The sequence below is a fragment of the Lontra canadensis genome, unplaced genomic scaffold (genome assembly GCF_010015895.1).
Source record: "Lontra canadensis isolate GAN:19392208 unplaced genomic scaffold, GSC_riverotter_1.0 scaffold44, whole genome shotgun sequence".
Taxonomy (NCBI): Eukaryota; Metazoa; Chordata; class Mammalia; order Carnivora; family Mustelidae; genus Lontra; species Lontra canadensis.
In genome coordinates this window covers 10,590,873-10,614,849 of record NW_022631038.1, presented here as the reverse complement: position 1 = coordinate 10,614,849, position 23,977 = coordinate 10,590,873, and the positions used below count along the sequence as shown (strand labels likewise).

The 23,977-nt window shown below is 33.7% G+C and overlaps 1 protein-coding gene across 1 annotated transcript in view; it reads right to left on the bottom strand.

Annotated features, from left to right (window-relative positions):
• CDH19 (cadherin 19) overlaps positions 1–23,977 on the bottom strand; it is a 93,675-nt gene that overhangs the window by 32,902 nt on the left and 36,796 nt on the right. The window contains exons 4-8 of the mRNA XM_032872261.1: positions 19,547–19,666; positions 18,021–18,185; positions 11,400–11,581; positions 10,580–10,833; positions 6,293–6,414 (exon numbers count right to left, since the gene is read on the bottom strand). Of these exons, the coding sequence (XP_032728152.1) occupies positions 6,293–6,414; positions 10,580–10,833; positions 11,400–11,581; positions 18,021–18,185; positions 19,547–19,666 (843 nt within the window). The remainder of the gene's footprint in view (positions 1–6,292; positions 6,415–10,579; positions 10,834–11,399; positions 11,582–18,020; positions 18,186–19,546; positions 19,667–23,977) is intronic.

The following is a 23,977-nucleotide window of genomic DNA, read 5'->3' as shown; positions in this document are numbered from 1 at the left end:
CGTGATTAACTTCTAAGTATTAAATTCTGTGTAAAATAAATGTATTCAGTTTATATTCCATGTGCCTTTCATAGGCATTTATAAGTTTGTTTTCCTTGACTGAATTTTTAATCTTCTTTTATTTATAAATTATTATTATTATTTTACAGACTTATTTATTTGAGAGAGAATGAGAGTGGCACATGTGAGCACGGGCCAGCGGTGGGTGGCAGAGGGAGTGAGAGAGAGAGATCTCCAGCAGAATCCCTGCTGAATGAGGAACTCCATGCGGGGCTGGATTCCCGGACCTTGAGATCGTGACCTGAGCCAAAAACCTGGAGCCAGATACTCAACTGACTATACCACCCAAGCAACCCTAACTTATTGTTTCTAAATGTTTACATGTGTTTTATTTTGCTATCTTCCAATATAAAACAATTATTATAATAAAAATATGTTCTGACTTTAATGTTTCAAGAGAAAATTTATTTTAAAAAACGTGTCCTTTTTAAAGATTTTTATTAGAGAGAGAGAGAGAGCCTGCATGTGCACATCCACAGGCATGCACATATGTGTGGGGGGAGATGCAGAGGGATAGAATTTTGAGCACAAACTCCCCACTGAGTGTGAGTTCCAGTCAGGGCTCGATTCCATGACCTATGAGATCATGACCTGAGCCAAAATCACAGGTCAGATGCTTAACCGACTGAGCCACCAGGTGCACCCCCCAAAAACATAGTTTTAACATAATTTTGCACAATAGGACACTGTTCTTCAAAATCTATTAAAAAAAAGTAATCATCTCCCAAACTCCTCTTCAATGACTATAACATCACCTGCCACACGTGCTTTCATCAAGTGAATATTGATGAAGCAACAGCAGCGAATGCCATGAGCTCACTCACCTCAGAGCACAGTCAGAACATGTATCAGAGGGGAATTTAGCTAACACACTTAGATTATCACCTGTTTGGCCCTGAGGAGGTCATACAACATGAACTGATTTAAACCTTAAGAGTCACTAAATAAAATAACTTTGTAATTAAACCTTATTTTTTAAGACTACAAATAGAAGAGAGTTTGACTTCTTCTTTGCCAATTTGAATACCTTTTATTTCTTTTTGTTGTCTGATTGCTGTTGCTAGGACTTCTAGTACTATGTTGAACAACAGTGGCGAGAGTGGACATCCGTGTCGTGTTCCTGATCTCAAAGGAAAGGCTGTCAGTTTTTCCCCACTGAGGATGATATTCACTGTGGGTTTTTCATAGACAGATTTTATGAAGTTGAAGAATGTTCCCTCTATCCCTATACTTTGAATCATTTTAATCAGGAACAGATGCTGTACTTGTCAAATGCTTTTTCTGAAGATGACATGATACTTTATATGGAAAACCCAAAATACTCCACCCTCAAACTACTAGAACTCATACAGCAAGTCAGTAATGTAGCAGGATACAAAATCAATATATAGAAATCAGTTGCTTTCTTACACACTAACAATGAAAATATAGAAAGGGAAATTAGAGAATCGATTCCATTCACTATAGCACAAGAACCATAAGATGCCTGGGAATAAACCCAACCAAAGAGGTAAAGGATCTGTACTAGAGGAACTACAGAACACTCATGAAAGAAATTGAAGAAGAAATAAAAAGATGGAAGACCATTCCATGCTCATGGATTGGAAGAATAAACGTTGTTAAAATGTCTACACTGCCTAGAGCCATCTATACTTTCAATGCCATTCTGATCAAAATTCCACCAGCATTTTTCAAAGAGCTGGAACAAACAATCCTAAAATTTGTATGGAACTAGAAGAGACCAGGAATTGCTAAGGAAATGTTGAAAAAGAGAAACAAAACCGGGGGCATCATGTTGCCTGATTTCAAGCTTTACTACAAAGCTGTGATCACCAAGACAGTATGGTACTGACACAACAACAGACACATAGACTGGTGGAGCAGAGTAGAGAGCCCAGATGTGGACCCTCAACTTTATGGTAAAATAATCTTCAACAAAGCAGAAAAAAATATACAGTGGAAAAAAGACAGTTTCTTCAATAAATGGTGCTAGAAAAATTGAACAGCTATGTGTAGAAGAATGAAACTCTACCATTGTCTTACACCATACACAAAGATAAACTCAAAATGGAGAAAAGACCTCAACGTGAGGCAGGAATCTATCAAAATCCTAGAGGAGAACATAGGCAGTAACCTCTTTGACATCAGCCACAGCAACTTTTCTTAAGATATGTCTCCAAAGGCAAAGGAAACAAAAGCAAAAATGAACTTTTGGGACTTCATCAAGATCAAAAGCTTCTGCACAGCAAAGGAAACAGTCAACAAAACAAAGAGGCAACCCACAGAATGGGAGAAGATATTCACAAATGACAGTACAGACAAAGGGCTGATATCTAAGATCTATAAAGAACTCCTCAAACACAACACACACAAAACAGATAATCATGTCGAAAAATGGGCAGAAGACATGAACAGACACTTCTCCAAAAGAGACATACAAACAGCTAACAGACACATGAAAAAATGTTCATCATCATTAACTATCAGGTAGATTCAAGTCAAAACCACATTGAGATACCATCTTACACCAGTTAGAATGGCCAAAATTAACAAGACAGTAAACAACAAGTGTTGAAGAGGATGTGGACAAAGAGGAAGCCTCTTACACTGCTGGTGGGAATGCAAGTTGGTGCAGCTACTTTGGAAAACAGTGTGGAGATTCCTTAAGAAATTAAAAATAGAGCTACCCTATGACCCTGCAATTGCACTACTGGGTGTTTACCCCAAAGATACGGATGTAGTGAAAAGAAGGGCCATCTGCACCCCAATGTTCATAGCAGCAATTGCCACATTTGCCAAACTGTGGAAAGAGCCAAGATGACCTTCAGCAGATGAAGGGATGAAGAAGATGTGGTCCGTATATACAATGGAGTATTATGCCTCCATCACGAAGGATGAATACCCAACTTTTGTATCAACATGGATGGGACTAGAAGAGATTATGCTGAGTGAAATATGTCAAACAGAGAGTGTCAATTATCATATGGTTTCACTTTCTTGTGGAGCATAAGGAATAATGCAGAAGACATTTGGAGATGGAGAGGAGAAGTGAGTTGGGGGAAACTGGAGAGGGAGACAAACCATGAGAAATTGTGGACTCTGAGAAACAAACTGAGGGTTTTGGAGGGGAGGGTGGTGGGGGTTTGGGTGAGCCTGTGGTGGGTATTATGGAAGGCACGTATTGCATGGAGCACTGGGTGTGGTGCATAAACAATGAATATTGGAACACTGAAAACAATAAAATGGAATACAAATTTTTAAAAAAGAGTAAAAATAGAAAGCAAGTGTAATTTCTCACATTCTCAGTAAGAAACACTGTGGCATAGCATGGCATAGGATTAAGACGGGCTTTAGAATCAGATATAACATTGATCAATCTCTCGCTTCATTATTTAGGAGCTGGGCAAATAAACTGTGTAAGTTTCAGATTCATCTTCTCTGAAACAGGAATAATGTTTGCTTCAGATTTTTATTAAGACCTATAAAAATGCTACTAACTATAGAATATTACACAAAGTATATATGCAGATATATACCTTTATAACCATATATATATTTATTTGCAATACAAGTATCCATTTGATAAAATAGAATTCCTCAAAACTCACCAATACTCACAACACCGTGTAAAATATGTATTTTATAAACAAATACCTAAACATACAAGAATTGACAAAGGTAGAATTTTTTTCCTTGTGAATCACAAAAGATACCCAGTTTTTATTGTCATCGTTGTATTTTTATTTTCCTTAATATATAAATCATTATAATATCTATGGTCTTTAGTGCAAGCTTATGTAATAAGTAATATTGTAAACTACGAATTGAAACAGTTCTATTTCCTGAATACTATATGCTTGCACACCCACTCACATATATAAATACGTTACAGAGAACACTTGGAGCCACTGTTTTCCTTAATAAGGTGAAACTGGTAAGGAGTAACAGTTTAGTAAGAACTCAAGTCTGACTGAATCTTTGGGTATCACCTCTGAACACAGCATGTAGTGAGATAATTAAGTTTATTAGAGAATACATTTTGTAGTATATATGCAAATATAGATACATATGTCAAATTAATAATTTGGGGGGATAGCAGCTATCTTGCGACCCAGAGATTTGTGTGACTGTTTTTATTTCATTTTGTGATGTTATATTTACCTCCACTGTATTAAAAAGAGGGCGGGCAACACAAAGATACCTCAAACAATGTCTCTCCAGAGATCTCCATGACATCTTTTTGATAAAAAGTAATCATGTAATTAATGGGATTTGGGTATAACTGGCTTATCTTACAAACTTTTCATATCAATCAATCATTCATCCTTTTTTGTATTCATTCATAAAATATTAGGATTTTTTTGTCTCAGAATACACATAATACATTTTATAGATTTTGCTTCCTAATAATGCATATGGTAGCCTTTCTAATTTGACAAAAAGTAAATGATATATTCTTACAAAAAATCCCCCTTGTACATAAAGTAAACTTACATATGTATATAAAATGAATATAAAAATGTTTATATGCATTTATTAAACATGCTTTTGTAATAGCTGAAAAACCATTTTATAGAGAAACACATTTTCAAAGATGTCCACCCTTCCCTTGAACTGATTCGAATTCCTTTTTCTCAACAGTTTTGTAAATAGTGATATTATAAATAATTTGTTCTCAGAAAACCCAGTGAATAAAAGCTTCTTGCCTTTAGAATAAGCATCTTTGTGTTTTCTGACACCAAGAGCCTTGGCATTTCTTCTGTTGCAGCAGACGTTTATTCCCTGTAACACTGCTCCTCAGTCTTTGTTGTTAAATTAAATGGAAAATTCAAAACCAGATTTAGGCCTCCTGCAGTGTTTCCATAGAGTTACTCAAGGCATGACAAAAAAAATACGCAAGAGATGCTTTCCAGTCTACCATATCCCCAGCCACCACTCAATACTAAGGAATAAGATCTATGTATAAAGGTTTTTAAAAAAGCCAGAAAAGTAAACAAGATTATTAAAATTTACACAAAATCAATTCTAAAGGATGCATTCGGAACACTTCATATTCACAAATTTAATTATCTACTGAACTATAATAACTATCAGTTAAATAAAGGGGATGATCCTGATAAGCTTTTATACTGTGTTGTACCTATTCTTTTGAGATCAAATTAATTAACATGGTTGACTTAATACCAAATTGATTGATAATTTTGGAGACACTATCCAAGCAGTAAATTAGGATGATTTTATCTAGTTTTTACAACCTGAAAATGGAATCACCTCCCTATCTCTGAAACAAAAAACAAAATCAAAAAATAAAAATGAAAATAAAAACACACAACTGGTCCCCACTGATTACTGAAGAAGTGATCATTAGCACAGCTTCCACTATTAGCTTAATTTGAAAATGTCTGACTGTGATTTACCAATGAATGTTTGTTGTTTGAATCCTTCATATTCTTTCCCATAATTTCATTGAAATGTGATTATTTTTAAGTGCCTAAAGTTTTAAAAGGCTGTGCTGGAGTGTTATCCTGTCCCTAATGTCCAAGATTATAGTTAACATGTTGTTCCAGAAATAGAACAAGGCACAGGCATTCTGTGTTTTATTTCTAGAATAGTCCTCTCGTGAACTAATACAGTCAGTCTAAACTGATTATAGTTAAATGGTATGATATTACTAGTCAATTTTAAATTACTTTAAATTTAAAATTTTAATTCTCACCATTAGGTTTATTATTCCTTGGATGGCAGTAAAAGAATGCATAACATTAATTAAACATTTCTCTAAATTAAAAAAATTTTCTCTAAGGGACAGATTCCTATGAAATGAGTATTATAATTTCTTTCCACCTATATGTATTTTTTAAGGGTCAATTTTTTGGGGGTGGTAATGTATATATAAGACTTTTTTTTTCATTAAAATCATAACTTAAATGAGAACCCATTAATATCTGTTAAATATATCTCAGTTAAATATATCTTGCAAAATTTATGTTTAATTTGTCATAATAAAAAGTCTTAAAATATTTAGTGGTAAGTGTAGAAATAAGCTATAATAGGAATGAACAGACATTGGTTTATAAAATAATAAAATAAAATACACATATATGAATTGACATATATATCATTTAACTCCAATTCCAACAAATTTTAAGCTAGCTTCTTCCCCTACGTTTGGAGATTATTGAATGGTTTAAATATATGCTGAACCAATGTTTGGTCCTAAATGAGTACTTACATTTTTCTGTGGCTGTAATACTTAGGTTGTACCAAGCATTAATCTCTCGATCAAGAGGGTTAGTTGTGACGATTGTGCCATTGTCATCAATACTGAACACTTTGCTTCTGGTCATAGAATACCTGTACACACACACATACATACAGAAAAAAAAAAAAAGTTTCACTTAATTTTATTATTTTATCTGTATAATTGTGATATGTAAAACCTTTTAGATGCAATTAGACAAATTAAAATGCATGCTCCCCATATAGCAAATGTAATGCTGAACATTTTTTTAGAAAGGTACATGCATATATTTAAGATTCAACTCAGTGAGGATGAAAAAAAAAAAAACTACATGAAAATGGTCTCAGATTTAAACAGATGTGTACCAAATCTGAACACATGTAATTCACTCTCAATCCCAAAACAAAATCTGAGTAAGTGAATGATTTAGCTAAAAAGAAATGGTACAATGTCATTTGCAAAATTAAGAGAAGTACAAATAACTACTGGTAAAAATTACTGCCTGTTAACGTTTCTTTCCCCTTTGAAGCAACACAAAGCATATCCTTACCCTAAACTGCTTGCTGAGTCTCTTTCCCAGACCATATCGATGCTGCTCAATCTGTGTGTTAGACTATAATTACCTGATTGCTGATATATGAAAAATGTTTGATTTTGTTTGTTTAAAGAAAATGCTTTGATAATATTTGATAAAAATGAGATGTGTGTGTGTGTGTGCATCCCCCGAAAGTAATGATACTAGATGGAATATGCTGTTAGAGCATTCATGGAAAGAAGCCAGATAATAGAATTTCCTCGTGCAAAAGCCTGGAAAACGATCTCAAACTCCACAATGAAAGGAGCCTTTGAAGTCCTCAGCATGTCTTATCTGCTTGCAAATGATTAATAATAAAAATTAAAGAAGAGTAATAACTTGGGTTCAATGATGACTTCCCATTGCACGTATATTCCTGAAGACTTTGATGAGACATCAATGAGTTTTGCCATAATTATGTGGCAAGAGATGAGAATATTTTAATCTTGAATTGACAGGTCTCTAAAAATATCACACTGATTTGTAGACTGGTGTTCAGGGGAGAATTAAAATAGAAATTGCAGAGAATTAACCTTTAAGGAATTTGGTTTTACCTCTACTCCATTTTAAAACTTTATAAGCAATTTACTGACATATCCACAAATGGTCACATTTCCTACTTAAGAGATTTGTTGACAGAGAGCAATAATAGTTTAACAGTTAATATTTTATACTGAACATCTAGAATATCCTGTTTCTATAATAAACCATTCCAAATAAAGCCAATCAAATGTTTGACATAATTTTCAAATAAAAGTTTTTAAAATCATGACTCCATCATCAGTAACATTTTAAGTAATAGTCAATATACCCCATTAGGAAAGATGTGCGCAACACATTTTAGAAAGAGCTTGAGCTAAAAAGCTTAAAATGTGAAGTTTTGATGTTTGGTTCATTGTCGAATTCCTTTTCACGGAACTCTTCATTCCTACAGAATGCTGAATGAATACCATGTGACTGTGACGCTGTTTCCCTTTGCCAACAGCTCTTGCCTGAATGACAAACAAAGGTTCTGCCTATGCTTCTTCAGATGCCTGTGCCTCTTGTTCTTAATCCTCGTGTGCCTCTACACAAGGACTGTTCCCACTTCACAGACAAAGCAACTGAGACGCATAAAAGCCAGCCCATTTACAAAAGCTGGATTTTTCCAAGCAGGCTGCAGATCCACTGGGTGTTTCAAGGATGTGTAAGTGCTTCCATTAGAACACAGATGAAAGATGTTTAAAGACAGCCTCTGCCACAGGAGAACACTCCTGACATTCCTGAACACCCACAAAGCTCTCCGTTTCTCACACGCATGACTACTCAGGTTATTTATCTTTTTATATGAATGTTGACAGAATTTCAAGGAATTGGTCTGAATTCATTGGCTTGGAGTCGTTCATAGTATTTCCCTATAATATTGTTTAATGTGTATGGGATTAAAATTTATGTTCCTTCTTTCATTTCTGATAATGTTAATTTTTGTCCATTCTTTTCCCCCCCCTTTGGTTGTTTTGCTAAAGACTGATCAATTTCAGGTCTAATTATTGCATTCTTTCTTCATACCTGCACCCCATTTTTCTTAAACATTTACCACAAAGTTTGTAATTCATACCAAAGCATATTTTCTCATGCTTTTCTGCACTTAACAGTGACATCAATGGCAAGAATAATTTGTTAAGCTGGTTTATCTCACCGAAGACTCGCTGAAACTAAGCCTGACAATCTCCACACTTCAGAGAAATACCAGATAGTTCTTACATGGAAGGAAAAACTAAGTAATGTGAGTTATCTGAATTATGTGTAAGGTAATTTGTTTACTATGTGCTAATTTATTTCCCCCAAACAGGGAATATCCCTGAAGGCAAAGTAAAATGCCCTTTAATTTCCTTTGGTTTCCATATGTTTTGCCATGTAATGAGTATTAAGGAAGATGTACCACATTAAAACTCGAATTGAAATCATTTAGCATTTGATTTTCAAACATTTTTTTAGATCTTTTGCTTCCAAAACAAAAAAACAAAAACAAAAACAAACAAACAAAAAAACCTGGGGCGGGTGTACCCACTAGAATATGTTCAAATAGCTATTTTCATCCTAACAAATGTATGAAAAGCAGTCTTAATGAAAAGGCAACTCTAAATGAAACAATGACCATAAAAGACATTAAAAAAATTGTTTTGATAAGCACTAACAAAACATTTTAACGTAATTAATTTCAGTATAAATGTAAAAATTGTTAGCTAAAATATTCTTGGTAGAAAATAAAGTAGGGGCACCTGGATGTCTCAGTTAATCATCTGCCTTCTACTCAGGTCATGATCCCAGGGTCCTGAGATTGGGCCCCAAATCAGGCTCCTTCCTCACTGGGGAGCCTGCTTCTCCCATTCTCTCTCCCTCTGCCCTTCCTCCTACCCCAGTTTGTGCTCTCTCTCTCCCTAATAAATAAAATCTTCTTAAAAAATAAAGAAGGAAAAGAAAGTAAGTAACCACCAATAGTGATAATATAAAACACATAACCCCAGTTAATATTTGGGTGTGGCTCACTTATTTGACTCATAGAGAGGAAATATTTTACTTATAGTAAACTTATAAGTCAAGTAATTTTGTATTATTTTTAAATCACACCATATTTTTAGCTACGTTCATAGGTATCACTGTCAAGCACTGATCATCTATGACCTTAATTATACCACTATGACTAGATATTTAAATTGTTTCTAACACTTAATTGTTATAAATGATAATATAATAAACATCTTAATCCTTAAAGCCTTTTTTTAGAATTATGTATTCTTTAGTATTCTCAAAAGAACAATACACAGGTGAATAGATATATTAGTTTAAAAAATCTAAATAATTCATTTACTGGGTTATAATTATATACATATAATACCACACATGTACTTACATTTATTATGAGAAGTACTATTACTAAATATAACTACATCTACATATGAGAAGGCAGTGTTTTATGATTAGGAATTACATTGGAAAAGTGGGATCATTCTTCTGTCTCAAAAATGTAAAAAAGCTTCTTTGTATCATTGCCTGTACAAAGTGCAAAGCAATAGCCATCATCTTAATAAATACATGGAAGTTAGTAAAATTCTCGGAACTCTGAAGTGTGGAGAACAGCAGAGTAAGGGAAGGAGGTGGAAGGAAACATGTAGCAGGTTTTGTTTTTATGTCTCACCAGGTCTACAGTCAAATACTGGAAAAAAAAAAAAGAAAATATAGTACCTGAAAATAACAGACTAGATTAATAAATGATAAGTATTGTTTAATTGCAACACAGAAGCTTACTTATTTCTAGCTGACTGAACTTACTTCATTTCTATTACTTAAGTGGTATCGTGTGAAAGTTTTCTCAATTTTTGACTATTAAGTAGTATTTAATTTTGGTGAGCTTCACCACATTTCAGTCAGCTTTGCTTCTGACTTGGCGTAATCAATGGTTTCTTTTCCCTCACTACTTACCCCAAATTAGTAGAGTTGATTTCACTGAATTTTGGCTGGCGATTGCCTATTTCTCTTACAACAGCAATTGCTTATTTCACTACAACTAGTTTCCTGTTTTAACTGGTTTAAGTTGTTGCAAATTTAATAAGTACCATATAGAGGAATACAGATTTATCTCTATTACATTTCTATGAAATTCTATTTTCAGGCTAATTTGTATTCACTCATTTAATAATACGAAGCTGGCCTTCCAAACATACCTGACAGGTGATTTCCTCTGATCTGGATCCATGGCAGACACCATGCCTACAAATGATCCATGTGGGCTTTCTTCGAAGATTTCAAACAGGTAATATGGGACCAGGAAAACAGGAGGTTCATCTTCATCTTCCACCTGGACCCTAATGAAAGTGGTGGAAGCTTCAACATGGTATTCCATGAGCTTCTCATCAACATGGAGGTTTTTAACATTTGCTCTAAAACGATATTGGTTCTGGTGCTCAAAATCCACCCTCTAGAAAGAAATACAATGTACAGAAGAAGAAATGGCTTCAGTAACCCAAGGCACTATTTAGAAAAAAAAAAAAAAAGTTTGGGTTATTAAGTCTCAGTCGCTTTTCAGTCAGGTTTCCCTTCTTATGTACTTGGGTTGGAGCCCTCTGATATTATCATTAAGCAGCTGCAGAGCGAATCCCTGTAAGTGTTTTGTTATTTATTTCTGTTATAAAATATTTTGGAATAGTAACTGCATTTTTTTTAGGATTGAAATTATACTTCTCTTGGCATTAATATCCTATGGAATTGAGAATTAATTTCTTTTTATTTAAGATCTTTCCAAAACGTCCTCTAAAAATCTTTAAAAACAATAAAATTAAAAAAAAACCTGTTCTACAAATAATTTGAGACTCTGTAATAATTCTGTCTAATCTCTAAGTTCCTCTGCTTCCTAAGTCATAAATCACAGGTTCTCATTTCAATTACTTAATGAAGCAATAACTAACTGGCTAAACAAAATAATTATATGCATCTCTGATTTGATTTTGTATTCTTCTGCAAAGTAAATATTGAAAATATATCTACCTTTTTTAATATAACTATTCCTTCTTGCGTCTTATTATTAGTAATTATGTCAAATGTTTGTGAATCATCTTCAATGCTGTAATCCATTTCTGCATTCTCTCCAATGTCATTATCATATGCCATGATTTTTCCTATTGAAGTCCCAGCAGGTGCCGATTCAGAAACAGTGAAGCGGTATAACCCTTTAAAAACAAAATTCAAGATATTTCACATAAATATTAAACATAAAATTTTAGCACCCTTTTTTTTTGTGGACTATGGGAAAACCCATACGCTTACCTTCTACCAGTTACTTCTTCTAAATCAGTATCTGTCTATTACTTCTTTATTTTTATTATAATCTGTATTTAGTATTTCCCTAATATCCTACCTGAGCATCGATTAATGTCTCTCAAATATAACTTAGTGAGTCTTAGCACCAGTAAATATAATTTCCAAATTTTTATTCATATGTATACTTTGTTGATATTTTTGGATTTTTTTTATTACATACTCCAACCATCCCAATTAAATTTGATAAAAATAATTTTCAATTTCACTTAAGCAATCTCTTAAATCTAAAGTTACTAGTAAATGTAAATGTGGATTAGAGATGAGAGAAAAAAAAGCAAATAAGTGAGTTTTAAGTATAACAGTTTGAGTTTTAGATTCTGAGCTGAGTGCAGGAGCCATAATGGAAATGAGGGGGAGGGGAAAGGATCCACAGGAGTTAGTGAGTGAACAAAGTAGGAAAACCATGATGGAGTCAGATGACCCCACTGTTCTGGTCACGTGAAAACAAGGGAAGTTATATTTGAAATACATAGATGTAAATAAAAATAAACAAGCTCTGCTTCCTTTATTTTTCAGAAGTAACTTGCCTAAAACTGATAAAGAGTTAGACATTTGTAAATTATTATTTGTGGTTTATGTTAAAATGTGGGAATAATCATATATATCAATATTCTAAAGAATGAAATTTGGCGGCCTGGATGGCTCATTTAGTTCCAGCGTTTGAATGTGGGTCAGGTCCTGATCTCAGGGTCCCGACCTAGTCCCATGTGGGGCTCCCTGCTCAGGCAGGACCTGCTCCCCCCTCTGCCTTTGCCCCTCCCCCCACTCATGCTCTCGCATCCATACTTTCTCTCTCAAATAAATAAAATCTTAAAAAAAAAAGAAACTTCATAGAATTTTAAAAAGGAGGACATAATAAAAATTTTCCTTAAAGAGATTATTTTCTTAGAATATAGCAAGTTACCTCACAGACTGCCTTGTGAGATGTCCTTTCTTTTTAACATGGGAGAAATGTTACTGAAAAGTTATTAATATTTTTATTATTTTCAGGAAGTAACAGCTTAACTCTGTTTCAAGGTGTTTAATTGTTTTTCATTGTGGGAAAATGTATACTTGAGAGAATAGGATTTCAGGAAGAGCAAGCCAAAAGGCCACAAAACCAGGGGCTGAAGTTTTCCAGTGACAGAGAGTAGGTCAATTGCCTACCCCATGAACAAGGGGTAGAATGCTAGTAATTAACACCAAGAGGTAATGGAAAAGGACTGAATGATGGCAAATTATTTAGGACAATGGAAGTTATATTAAGGCCTGTGACTTTTTTCTCTGAGTGACATGGTAGACATTTAAGTGATCTGATCTGATCTGCATTTCAGTAAGATCATTAAAGTCGTGTTGGAAGGAGACCAGAGAACAAAGGTGGAAGCAGAGAGACTAGATGGGAGCCTATGGCAATAGTGGAGACAAATTAAGAGGGTAGCATGACCCAAGGTTGCAAATAACATTGGTGAGAAATGTTCCGATTATGGGTATTTTTAAAAGGTAGAGCCAACAGGATCCACAGAGGATTGAGTTTTGGATATGAGAGAAAGAACAGAGGGGAAGCTGACTTCAAAATCTTTAAACGAAGTAAGTTTCTATTATCAGGAGAGATTGTGTGCGTGTGTATGTGTGTGTGTATGCACAGAATACTGAAAATCAGGGACTAGCAGGAATTGTGCAGAATTGATCATCACTTCAGTCTGAGTTAGAAATTAGAATTGACCTAAATTTAACCCAGAGTAATCCAAACCGGATTGTTTGAATTGAACTGAATTTGCATCGAATGGGTGAGATTTTGCCCTCAGCAATGTGAAACCTGGATCTGATAGTCATTGAGATGGGAAAAGCTGTAAAAAGACGAGGTTTAGAGGAGGAGTCAGGCATGATCAGGAACTCAAATATATGTCAAGTTTAAATGTATGTGACATTTAATGAAGACACCGAGTAAACAGCTGGATAGCCTTGTGTGGGCTTCATTAGAGAGGTTCATCCTGGAGGTATATATCTGGGAGTTGTCAGCATAGAGATGGCATTTCAAATCTTGTGGCCAGATGAGAACATCAAAGAGTGAAGGCAAAAGGAAGAAAAATGAGGTCCTAAGGCCTGATAGCAGAAATACGCCAGACTTTACAGTACACAGAGATGAAGACAAAGCAAGGAAGACTATTAAAAAGTGACCAGTGAGATAGAAGATAAAGTACATAAGAATAGAGTAATCCTGTCAGATCCTGCTGAAAAATCACACTATATTAGGACAGAGAATTGACTGGATTTCGCCACACATGATAGAACGGACCAGATCAGTTTGGTCAAGTAATATGCAAAAACCAAACTGGAGTGGGCTCCAGAGATTTTAAGACTGTGAACAGGTTGATGAGTTTGACAACACTGTAAAAATTCTTTTCTCTAAAAAAAAAAGAAAAAAGCATGACTAGCTAGATGAGGAAGTGGAGTCAATAATGTATTTTATTTTGTTTTTAAGATGAAAACAAGATGTTTGAATGTTTGAATGTTAATAGTAATTAGCAGGCAGAGCGGATAACCCTTGACTGTAAGGTGAGGGGAGAGTGTGCATATCAGAGGAGATATGCATTAAATATTTAACATGAGAGGAGGACAATGGGATTATAAAAGGGAAAGTAGTTTGAACAAGAGTAAGGAGGTCAGCATGCTTCTGTTCTGGAAGAACAGTCAATACACACATTTTCACATGATTATGGTGTGGGACAGAAATAGAGAGAACTATTTTAGAGTGAGGCAACTTTATGGTGCTAGAATCATGTTCATCCACACTCAAATTTGAAAGTAGTAATGCTGTCATCTTACATGTGGGATTTGGGTAGCTATAAGAATTTTAGAAAGTATTTTAAAAATTCTAATTTATTCAGATATATATATCAATATATACTTATGTATACATTATTATTTATAATTATAGATTGTTTATCAATGTTCACAGATATATAGTTATATATTATATTCACACATTGTTATAAATTATATATGCACACCGAAGTTTCTATATATATAAAACAATGTTAAAGTCGGAAAAAATTAAAAGAAGTAAGGATGGCAGCAGAAGCTGCAAGGACATTTTTGTGTCAACAAACATATCTTGGGGTACTGCCTTTGAGAGTCTTCAATTATTATTTCACACCCATCTGAATAAAACATAGATAGAGTTATTTAATATATTCACTGACTATTTTTCTACATTTATTACATGGCAGTCATTTTATGAAATCCTGGGTATTTCAGATTTAATTACACATCATCTTCTTGTCTCTAGGACACACACTTTGTAGAGATAGTCACATATATAATGCATTTAATACCCTGGTGATGAAGGTCACACACTGCTGCTTTGTTGCCTAAATTCCATCCAAAGAGGAGCTGTTTCATTGACTCATAAAGAAATGAGGAGACATGGCTCAAATGGTACAAAGGTGCAATGATGTAGGATGAATACGTTTAGAAATCTAGTGTATAGCTTGGTGACTACAGCTCATAATACTACATTGTAGAGGGAATTTTCTGAGAGAACATCTCGGGTGCTCTCACCCCGCCCCCCCCACAAAGTAACAATGTGAGGAGATGGATATGTTAATTAGTTTGACTGTAGTAATGATTTCACAATGTATATGATAGCAAAACATCATGTTGTATACCTTAAATATATACAATTTATTTTTTTATTTTTTAAAGATTTTATTTATTTATTTGACAGAGAGAGGTCACAAGTAGGCAGAGAGGCAGGCAGAGAGAAAGGAAGGGAAGCAGTCTCCCCGCTGAGCAGAGAGCCCGATGTGGGACTTGATCCCAGGACCCTGAGATCATGACCTGAGCCAAAGGCAGCGGCTCAACCCATTGAGCCCCCCAGGCGCCCTACAATTTTTATTTTTTAAAAATGACCACATTAAACTGAAAAATTTAAAATTTGACAATAGCACAGAAATAAACAGATTTCTAATTTTTTTCAAAAAGTCAAAAGATCTGATAACTTTGGTTCTGGCACAAATAAGCTGAACTGAATCTTGTCTGTATCAAAGGTGTGTGTGTGTGTGTGTGTGTGTGTGAGAGAGAGAGAGAGAGAGAAACAGAGAGAGAGAGAGATCCACTTTTTTCTTTGATACATGCTTATATATTCCTCCTATCATGATAATTGCTCATGATTTCTAAAATTGCTTGTAAATGTATTTCTGTAGTTAAGACAATCCTCTGGTTGGGGAGGGAGTCCTAAGAAAAAAACAATTTCTCCTAAGAATTTTACAAGAAATTCCTTCTGAAGCTCACCAAGTGATTTAACTTGTATTATATCTTAAATTATGAGAGCAGTTGGGGCCTATTCATGCTACAAAAGTAAAAGATACCCACACATATATGGTCAATTAATTTATGACAAAGGAGCCAAAAATATGCAATAGGAAAATGTCAGCTTCTTTAATAAGTGCTGTTGAAAAAAATGGACAACCAAATGCAAAATAATGTAACAGAACCATTATCTTACATCATACACAAAAATTCACTCAAATGGATTAAAGACTTGAACTAACACCTGAAGCCATAAAACTCTTAGAAGAAAACACAGGGAGTAAGCTCCTTGACCTAGATCTTGGTGATGATCTTTTTAATCTGACACCAAAAATAAAAGCAACAAAAGAAAAAATGAGTGGACTATATCAAACTAAAAAGCTTCTGCACAGCAAAGGAAACCATCAAAAGAATGAAAAGGCAACTTACTGAATGGGAAGAAATATTTGCAAATCATATATCTGATAATGTACTAATATCCAAAATATATAGGAACTCATAGAACTCAATATCTAATAATAATATTTATAATTGACATAAGATCTGAATAGACATTTTTCCAAAAAAGGCACACAGATGGCTAACAGGTACATGAGAAAATGCTCTATATCATTTATCATCAGGGAAATGCAAATCAAAACCACAATGAAATATTACCTCACACCTGTTAGAACAGCTATTATTCAAAAGACCAGAAAGAACAAGTGTTGGTGAGGACATGTAGAAAAGGTGAGGACCATGCACTGTTAGTGGGAACAGAAATTGGTGAGGCCACTATGAAGAGCAGTGTGGTGGTGTTTTGAAAAACTAAAGACAGAACTACCTTATGATCCAGCAATTCCACTTCTGGGTATTCAACCGAAGAAAATAAAAACACCTATTAGAAAACATATCCGCACTCACATGCTCATTGCATTATTACTCACAACAGCCAACATATGGAAACAACTAAGTGTCCATTAGTGGATGAATGGATGAAGAAATTATGATACATACACACACAAATATTACTTAGCCATAAAAAAGAATGAAATCTTGTTATTTGCAACAACATGGATGGACCTCAAGGGCATTATGCTAAGTGAAATAAGTCAGAAAAAGAAAAAGACGGTATGATCTCTCTTATATGTGAAATATTATATATGATTTTTTCATATATATAAATCATAGGTGAACACAAAAACAGGTGAATTGTGTTTATTTCTGATTTTAGTTTTAATATATTGAATATAAATAAAAATTTAAAAATATTATCATTTCAAATCATTACTGTGGTAGGTAGAAAAATGAATCCCCAAAATATATGTGTTCTAATACCCCAGAACCTATGAACGGATTGACAAAAGGGAATTAAGGTTGCAGGTGGAATTCATATTGCTAATTAGCTGATCTTGAGATGTGGAGATTGTATTGGTTCCTCCAAGTGGACCTGATCTAATCACATTAGTCCTTAAAAGTGAAGAAGAGGCAAAAGTGTGGGTCAGAGAGATGACTGTGCGTGTAGGATCTGACACCTTTTGCTATGTTTCAGGTGCGTGAGTTATATACAAGAATCAGAAAGACGCCTTAAGGAGCTAACAGTGTCCTTCACCTGACAGCCATCAAGGAAACAGTGACCTTAATCCTACAAACATAAAGAACTGAATTTTGCCAACAACCGAATCCAAAGAAATGGATTCTCCCCTGGATCCTTGAGAAGGGAACACAGCCCTGCAGACACCTTGAACTTAATATGGTGACACCTGTGACATTTCATTAGGATAATAATTTAAGGCATAAAGCTTGTGGAAATTGTTATAGAAGCAATGAACAGAAAACACATTACTGTTTCGTTTGTATTTGACTTTTCACACTAATAAAAATAATCACACAGAATAATTAACAAATTCTTTTATACAATTCTAGTGCTGTTCCAGTGCTAATAGGCGATGACATCTGCATATATTTAACATATGCATAATGATGTTATAATGAAAATTCAAGACGTTTTCTACTTACGATCCTTAAATATAGGTTTATTGTCATTCACATCAGAAAGTTTAATTAATACACTTGTTGTTCCAGACAGTGCTCCAGGCAGACCAATCATATCTTTGGCTTGAATAATTACCCAATACTCATCTTGCAGTTCTCTATCCATTTTAGTAGATATTCTTATGACTCCTTTAAAAATGTAATAAAAACATCAATTATTATTTCATTATTAACCATGGTATCCTCCTAGTTAAATTCCTAAGAATTCAATCATATAATCGTTCTTTTGACACATTTTAAAGCACTACAATGCGGTAGACACTGCTCCGAACAAAAAATAATAATGATAATAATAAACACCAACTCTGCCTGGAGGTTAGAACAGTCATCGGATACTAAGAATACTAGCAGACCCTTAATAAAATACCTATGTTAATATAATCTGCAGATAGAGAAGAGGAATATCTTAATTCTACCTCAAATTATTTTCTGCTGTCTTCGCTAACATAATATTAGTGTGCTACAATTAACTTTTCCCTTAAGTTTGAAAGAAGTTAATTATGAATAAATGTGTCAATTATAACACCAAATTTATGCAAAAAATATTGTGCACCTGGGATGTTAAAATCTATTTTAAGTCGTGGTATGTGAAGAAAGGTTTGTTTTTGACCAACAGTTATTCATTATCTACCAATAGAGATAAATATATACACAGATTTTCAAACTCAAGATGGACCATAATAAATGTAATAAATATCAACTTTTTATAAAATTATTTACCAAAAAAGTAATTAATTATCACTGAAAAAAAAAAAACTAGGAAAAATTCAAGGTGGTACAAAGGACAAGGGGATGCTGGCCTAAAGATTTTGGGAATACGAACACAAAGACAGAAAATGGCCAGTCCTCAAATAAGGCTGGGGAAAAATGTTCATTAAAAATTGTGAGACCTATAAAAACAAAAAGGGATGAATTGGACCATATTGTGATGGCATTTTAATTGTGGATTAAAGTGTTTTACAAGTATAATCTTTCATATGAATCACTATAGGAAACGGTGAATGTATTAAATTTAAACAGACACTGCTAGAATCTACCTACGTTTGACTCTGGAGAGAATTGGGTGTAAAAGTGTTGCGTTTCTCATGTGGTTTTAATTTGCATTTCCATGATGACTGCTGAGGTTAATCATTTTTAATATGCTTGCAGGCTTTTCCTATATCAAATCTTAGTCAATTGTTTTAAGTGCCTTTAGCATATTTTTAAATTGGGTTTTTTTCTTTTTCCAGTTGATTTGTTATAATCTTTACATATGTTTTATACCTTATCCACAAACTATTTGTGGTATAGATGTGGAAAATTCAATCTCTGAAAGTTAGAAAAATCAGCTAAAAGCCTAAAAAGAATTAAATGTTTAAAAGTACAATACATTTATTTATTGAAACATCAGGTTTACTGTACAACATGTTTATAATACGCAGATGATTTTTGTTCTGACATCTGCTTACTTAGAATCCTGTTGAATTGCACTTTATTTCAATCATAAATACCTGTGGTTGGTTCAATGGAGAAATATGGTTGGCCTTGTAGTAAACTGTACAGGAGACGAGCATTATTGCCACTTGAAGGATCATCAGCATCATTTGCTGTCACTTGGATGACTAATGTTCCTGAAGAAAATATAAATAGTAACAAGAAATTAAGACTGTGGTATTACGGAACAATGCATTCAGTTCTATAAAGCGTTCTCTCCTTAGCAAGCAAGACGATGATACACATGAAAGACGAGCCCTCCTTATTCAGAATTATAAAACTAGTATCATTCTGTATAAACAAGATAATATAGCCTCATGCAAAATAGCCCTAATTCCTATATGCAATGTAGATTTTAAACATATAAATCTATGCTATAATGAAATATAACCATTAAATGATCCATTACAAGATCCATTCAGGAGGTTTCAAAGGTGTATTATTAGTGGAAGAATAAAAACAGAATTGGAAGCAGTTTAATTTAAAAATCATATTGTGACCTGTAACTCAAAAAAGTCACAGAATGTTGATAAAATGTTAATAAAAATTATTGAAATGTGCTTGAATTAATATCAAGTTTGGGAAGGCCATAATTATCTACCCTGTTTAATTCCCATCTATAAAATTCTTTCTTACTTTGAAGAATTCTTTTTTTAAAAGTACAAAGCAAAATCTACCAGATACTGACAACGTAAAGTGTTCTCATGAAAATTCAGTAACAATCAATAAAACACAATGTAAGTATTTGTGCATTTAAACTCCATTCTTAAATTAAACATATTTATTTAAAGATATTAAGCTTTTTAATCATCTTTATGTAAACGTGGAATAGCATTATGGGTCTTGTTGGAAATCGGCATTTATTGAAACATTATGTTCTGTGTCAGTAAGAATGGCAACATGAGCATCACAGAATCAAATAGCCTATGTGCTTTTCTTTACAACTAGCATCATTAATATTTTAATTACAAGCTAATTATAAACTGAGACACTCTAAGAGGAAGCCCTTCTATTCTTCTATAACAGAATTGTTGAAATTTTTACCATGGCCCTCAAATGTATGTGATATTTGCTCTTTTGTCTCAGTATTTTGTTAGTTACTTAACACTTGTATACTGTACAACCACACAAAATGTAAACACCATAGTTTCAAGTGTCTTAAAATACATTACTTTCATTTGTGATAACATGGATGGACCTTAAGGGCAGTATGCTAAGCCTGATAAGGCAGAGAAAGACAAAGATATCACTTACATGTGGAATCTAAAAGAGCTGAGCTCATGGAAACAGAGGTTAAAAGGGGTTAGGGTGGGACAATTGAGTAAATACTGATCAAAGCCTAGAAAACTAGTTAGAAAATAAATAAGTTCTGGAGAGCTTATGTACAGCATGATAATTATAGTCAACAGTGTTGTATATTTCAAAGTTACTAAGAGAGTCTATCTTAATTTGTCTCCCTCCCAACCCCCCACACAAAAGATAATGTGTTGAAGATGCTAGCTAATACGAGGTGGTAACTATATATTGCAATATATAAATGTACCAAATCAACACATAGTAGACCTTAAACTTATACAATATTATATGTTGAATATATCTCAATAAAATAATAAATTAATAAATAATCAGCAAATAATAAAAGGCATTTCTGTAGTAACTGTAAACAGTTACTCCAAGAAAAGGATTCTTAGGGACACTCAATTCAATCAGTTTGTATTGGGCAAGAGTTGTTCTTTTAACTACCCTCTGTGCACACATTCATTTACTTTTTCTACATTTCCTCTTCATGTCTCCATTTCATTTCTTTCTATAGGAGTGCTCCATCCCTAGATTCCAGAACTAGACTACCTGTCTACTCTAGCTTCAGAAGCAAAAGTCAAAATCATTATATGGTTAGTTTTTGACCAAAAGAAATTCTTACAATTAAAACTTTAGACCTCTTTACCTAGTACTATACAAATGAGTACCAGGAAGATCATGAAAATGCATTGACTCACATATCACCCCATGCTCGTTTATAGAAAAACAAGTTACAAAATTAGGGTTTTTTTCCCCCCAATTTTTTCAAGCACATTTTAAATTGATGCTTCATTTACTTCTAAACAGAACATACCCCTTCACTGTTCTAATGTGTCACTCCCTTGTTCTCTACTAAATGGAAAACCTAATATAAAATATTGTGGGTATTATTCCACATAAGAACATAATTCATACAGGCCCATCTCAAGCATACTTGTCAAACTATTTTTAAATGTTTATTTTCACAGGAGAAGACATTTTGAATATTTGATTACTAAAATTAAAGGATGTTTTAACATCAGAAAATGAACATAATTTGTGGCATTAATGGCTTAAAAAAGAAAAATGTAAAACAAAAATTCTTATTAGATATATAAAATAGATCCGAAAATATTCTATTTTTATTTTCAGTAAAAACTCAGAAAATTAGGGAAAAAATGCAGCCTTCTAAATCTGAAAAGGACATTTTTTAAACTTTGACAGCAATCATATTTAATTATGAAGATTTAGAACTTTTCCTTCTGGAGTACTTAAAAAGCAAGAAGTTTATTATCACTGCTATGTTTTAAAGCATTGTATTGAACCTCCTAGACAATGTGAGACAATGCCATGTATACCGAAATGAATGATTAAAGATGATGATGATGACAGACTAATGATTCATATATGATAGATGGATGGATAGATGGATAGATAGATAGATAGACAGGTATCAGAAACATGTTTTTTTAAATTACAACAATTATTCAAAGGTGACAGTATTTTTGTTAGAAAATCAAGCAGAATATACCTAAGAAAAGTTTACAGGCGAATATTAAATTAATAATATTAGCAAGGTCGCACAAAACTCCATTTTCATGTACACCAGAAATACATATTTATAAACTATTTCAATTAAATGCATAACATACATAACAAATAAAAATATCCAGGAACATCTAAGCAAAAATTATTAAAGATCTCTACAAAAAAACTAAAGAGATATTAATGATCAAAAATGAACAAAAATACTGGGTTTATGAATTTGATGACTTCATAGAAATATCAACAAATTGATCCACAGTGTAAATGCTATCCTAATCAAAACCCTAGCAAGTTGTATTACTGAATAAATTAAAAAGATGATTATGAAATATGCCTGGAAATGCAAAGGAGCAAGCAGGGCCAAGACGATTTTGGTGAACGACATCTGGAGGACTTGTACCGACAAACAGCAAGGCTCAGGACGCAACCACATCAATGAAGACAATATAGTGTCAGTCCCTGGAGCAAAAAAATACGATAAAACTGCCTAGAGACTCAGAACCCAGAGAATACATATGTGGTGAGAACTCATTTATGCAATGGTGGCACAGCTGAGCACTGGAGAATCATTTCAGTGAATGTTGCGGGGTGAACTGGATATCTCCATGCATCTACACATCTGTGTGTTGGTTATCTCTCTTTTGACCTAGGATTTGGCACGTGCTTCACACCATTCGCAAAAACTGGTTTAAAATAAATTATAGAGGGGTGCCTGGGTGGCTCAGTGGGCTAAGCCTCTGCCTTTGGCTCAGGTCACGATCTCAGGGTCCTGGGATCAAGCACCACATCGGGCTTTTTGCTCGGCAGGGAGCCTGCTTCGCCTTCTTTCTACTGCCGCTCTGCCTACTTGTGATCTCTGCTTGCCAAATAAATAAATAAATAATCTTTTAAAAAATAAATAAAAAATAAAATAAATTATAGATATACATGTGAAAGGTACACAACACAAATATAACAGTATAACGAAATACGAAATTTTTTTGTATAATATCAGGGAAAAAAGACAAATGCCAAACTTCTTAATCAGGGTCGGGTGATTGATAACTTGATATTTGTCTCAATGCCCAAATCCCTGTTGTTGTTTATTAGACATAGTCATTTGTTCCTTTTTCCCATCCTGGATTGGTGGCTCTTACTCTACTGAAATGCCATTCAGTAGAGTTGTATGCTCACTGGTGCTTTTACTCAGTTGGTGTATGAAACCTGGTACATGCCTCACATATGAACCAACCTGCGTAGCCTCTTCATTAATTTCATCAGCGTTTTATTGTGCTCTCACTAAAACTGACAAAGTCGGTTTAGCCACATTAGTGGATCAAAAATGAAAGTTCCTTTAAATTATGTTAGGAATAAAGTTATTTCTAAAACAAATGATACATATGTACATTAATGAAAATGCTTTATATAAATTAATTTAACATTAAATATATCACCGGATAGATATTTTTCACATGTAGTTTCATTATTTAATCAGTTTCTTAGTTTAATTTTGTTTTTATGAACAGTGTCCTGGGTTATCACTAACTCTCTTTTAGATTTAATCATGTCTTAAAAGGAGATGTTTAATTCAATGCCCATATGTCTCATACACTACTTCTCACACCCCATGGAAGAGCCACAAGTAT